We start from the raw sequence: 3,022 nt of genomic DNA, 5'->3' as shown, positions 1-3,022 counted from the left end.
AAGCAACCAAGTTCGTACACCACCAAAGGAACAGACAATAGCCAATGGTACTTCCCATGCCTCCTTGCCAAGGAAGGACACAAGAAGGCAACACAACCCAGAATCAAAGCCCAAGTTGAGAAAAACTGGTTGGACTTGTAGGGAATGTTCACAGTGGATCCCTGATCGGGAAGCCTATGTGTCCCATATGAAGAAAAGCCATGGAAAGGTAAGCTCTAGATGGAATTGTCATGTTTCTTCCTTTTTTTTTTTTTTTTTTATAAGTTTTAGTGATAGAATCTAGTGATCATTAATATTGTGGGCAAATAGCAATGCAGCAAGAATTCATGAGGTCTGTGAGGGAGTGTGAGTAAAGCCAGAAACAAGACACTTCGTGACTGGTTGCAAACATGTTTGGTCTTGAAAAGGATGATCTATACTTTGGTATGTCACCTTCTCTGCTCCTTCCCCCACTACATGTCATGTCCAGTTTCCTCTTCCATAGACTTTGGTAGGTGAAAAGAGAGCTTGCTTCTCCTGAGTTCACTAGCTTGACAGACTCATTGGGTGTGGTTCCAGATTTTTGTGTTGAGTGCTCTTGGATTAGGTTTGCAGTTTCCCTCAGTAGCTGCCAGTAGAATTCCCCTAGTATTGCAGTTTAGCTATAATGAAAGCAATTCTGCTGCACAGGCCCACTCAATTTAGGACAGGCAGCAACCTGAGTCTACAAAGCTGTTTCGAATGATGTTAGTTAAGGTGGAGAATGACCTCTGTTCATTTACATGTTTAAAATAATGAAGGGAAATGCAATCCCTCTATGTTCTGTTGCACTCTTGTACCTGGCATTGTCTGCTGTTGTCTGTGTAATACTGAGGGATTTCATCATAATGAATGTGTGCAAGACTCATTGCAGCAGGAATCATAAATCCAAATATTCTGACTTACATGTGCCTAAAATCTTGAGTTGCATTGATTAATACTTTTTTGCACTGATTGGGCTTAGCAGGGCTAACAATCATTGAGAAAATAAGGGTCTAATTTTGTGGAAACCCTACTACTTATACCCTTAGCATCAAGATTTAGTAGTGTGCTAAGTCAATCTTGACTGAAGCCCTGTGAGAAGAGGTCATGGAGATATGGATCATCCTATCTGAGAAATTCAAGAGAAGAAAGACGGGAGCACTGGATTATCCTTTTGATAAATATAGAGGAAGGGGTGAGAGTGCTGGATTGTCCCATTAGATACATACTGGGTTTGTCTACACATGCATTAGATCTGGGAGCATTTTACTCATGAGTAAACTACTTGCAAGTAAACACTTCCAGGCACGCATCTACACGTGCAGGGAAGCGAGAACAGATTTGCAGCTAATGACAGTGTTCCCTGCCCGGGGGGGTGCTGCCTGCTGCCGGGGGGGGACACAATGTCTTCCTGCCTGGCAGGGAGCTCCTAGCCCCAGCAGAGCAGGGGACTTGGGAAGAACTGCAGGGGAGGGGCAGGTTCCAGCCCCCTGCCTTGATTCACCAGTGTGGCAGCTAGCAGCGAGCCCTAGGTTGGGCAGGGCTTCCTTGCCCAGCCAGGGGCTCACCTACTAGCTGTCCCACCAGTGGATGGGGTGTAGGAGGCTGGGACCTGCCCCACCCCTGTAGCTCTTTTCAAGCCCTGTGCCTTGATTGCCCGGTTGGGGCATGGGGCTGGGACTTGCCCATGACCGGGACAGTGCCCAGCCCCCGCTCCATAATTTTGGGGGCTGGAGAGTCTGTTCCCCACTTAGCTCTGTAAGCCTATTCCCTGGCTAGCTCAGCTGTGCAGTTAGTTACTAACACAGAGCTGGCTCTGGGAGCTCCTTGCTGGTGGGGGCTGTGGGACTGTTCCCTGCTCAGTTCCATGATTGTGGATAGGGGGCTGGGGAGCCTGTTCCCTGCCCAGCTCTGTGATCACAGGGGTGAGTAGAGAACAGGCTTTCCAGCCCCTTCCCCACCCAGCTCCATTATCACAGAGCTAGGCAGGGAACAGGCTCCCCAGCCTCTGCCAGCAGGTAGCTCCCAGCCCCAGCTCTCCTCACAGGGCTGGTACTGAGAGATCCTTATCTCCCAGCCTGAGCCCTGTGACTGCAGAGCTCGGGCTAGGAGATAAGGATCTCCCAATGCTGACCCCATAACTGCCAAGCTGGCAGTGGGTGATAAGGACCTCCCAACCCCACGGTCCCCAATTGTGATGACCGGGAGATCAGGATCTCCCAGCCCCTGCTCCCCAATCACAGTCTTGTAGCAGGGGTACATAGTCCCCTCTCAGGCTCTCACGGCAGAGTTCGCCCCAGGAGCAGGCAGCTCCTAGGGGCAGGGAGGAATCTCCTACCCCCTGCTGGTCAGTTGACTGGGAGTAGATTTGCTCCTGGTCAGGCATCTGTACAAGTGCTACTGTGCAGTAACTAATCTCAAGTAAATTTGCTACTTGCATGTGCAGGTAGCAGATTTACTCACGATTAGCAAAGTTTACTGCGCAGTAAGCATGTGCACATGTAGATGCACACGCTTACTATTCAGTAAACTATGTTACTGCACCATAAATCATCTCATGTAGACACACCCACTGAGGATGGAACGAGGCAGCTTATCAGCTGTTAAGGATTACTGCTCTCTAGAAATGGGTAAATGTGTGTGAGGAAGTTTAATTCTGATAAATGCAAGCTAAGTACAGGGTCAGGGGTATGATACCAAATGAATTTGCCAAACTGAGGATGCCAGTTAGAAAGCTGAAATGCCTAGGGAGACACCTAGTGTCACCATCTACACGTGCAGACACATACTGTGCAGTAAATTAGTCTGCTGTGCAGTTAGTTTACTACCTGTAAATACAGGTAGTAAACTAACTGCACATGTGTAGATGCTGGCCAGAAACAAATTTGCATCTGGTCAGCTCCTACATTAGGGGACCACAGAGGATGGGGACCTCCCCTGGTCCTGGCACCACTCAGCTCCCAACTCCCTGGAGGCGTTGGATGCTCAGCAGTACTGGGACATGGTAGCTCTCTGCCCCTCC

General features: G+C 49.0%; 1 protein-coding gene across 2 annotated transcripts in view; it reads left to right on the top strand.

The window, feature by feature from the left end:
* ZNF592 (zinc finger protein 592) overlaps positions 1-3,022 on the top strand; it is an 88,026-nt gene that overhangs the window by 61,876 nt on the left and 23,128 nt on the right. The window contains exon 6 of one of the 2 annotated variants that reach the window (XM_019504562.1): positions 24-208. In XM_019504562.1, the coding sequence (XP_019360107.1) occupies positions 24-208 (185 nt within the window). Of the gene's footprint in view, positions 209-3,022 lie in introns of both variants that reach the window. The other variant, XM_019504561.1, reaches the window with a different exon arrangement.

This window comes from Gavialis gangeticus, unplaced genomic scaffold (assembly GCF_001723915.1).
Source record: "Gavialis gangeticus isolate Ggan-Ray unplaced genomic scaffold, GavGan_comp1, whole genome shotgun sequence".
Classification (NCBI taxonomy): Eukaryota; Metazoa; Chordata; order Crocodylia; family Gavialidae; genus Gavialis; species Gavialis gangeticus.
Note: the sequence above shows the minus strand (reverse complement) of the source record. Positions and strands in the feature narration are given on the sequence as shown.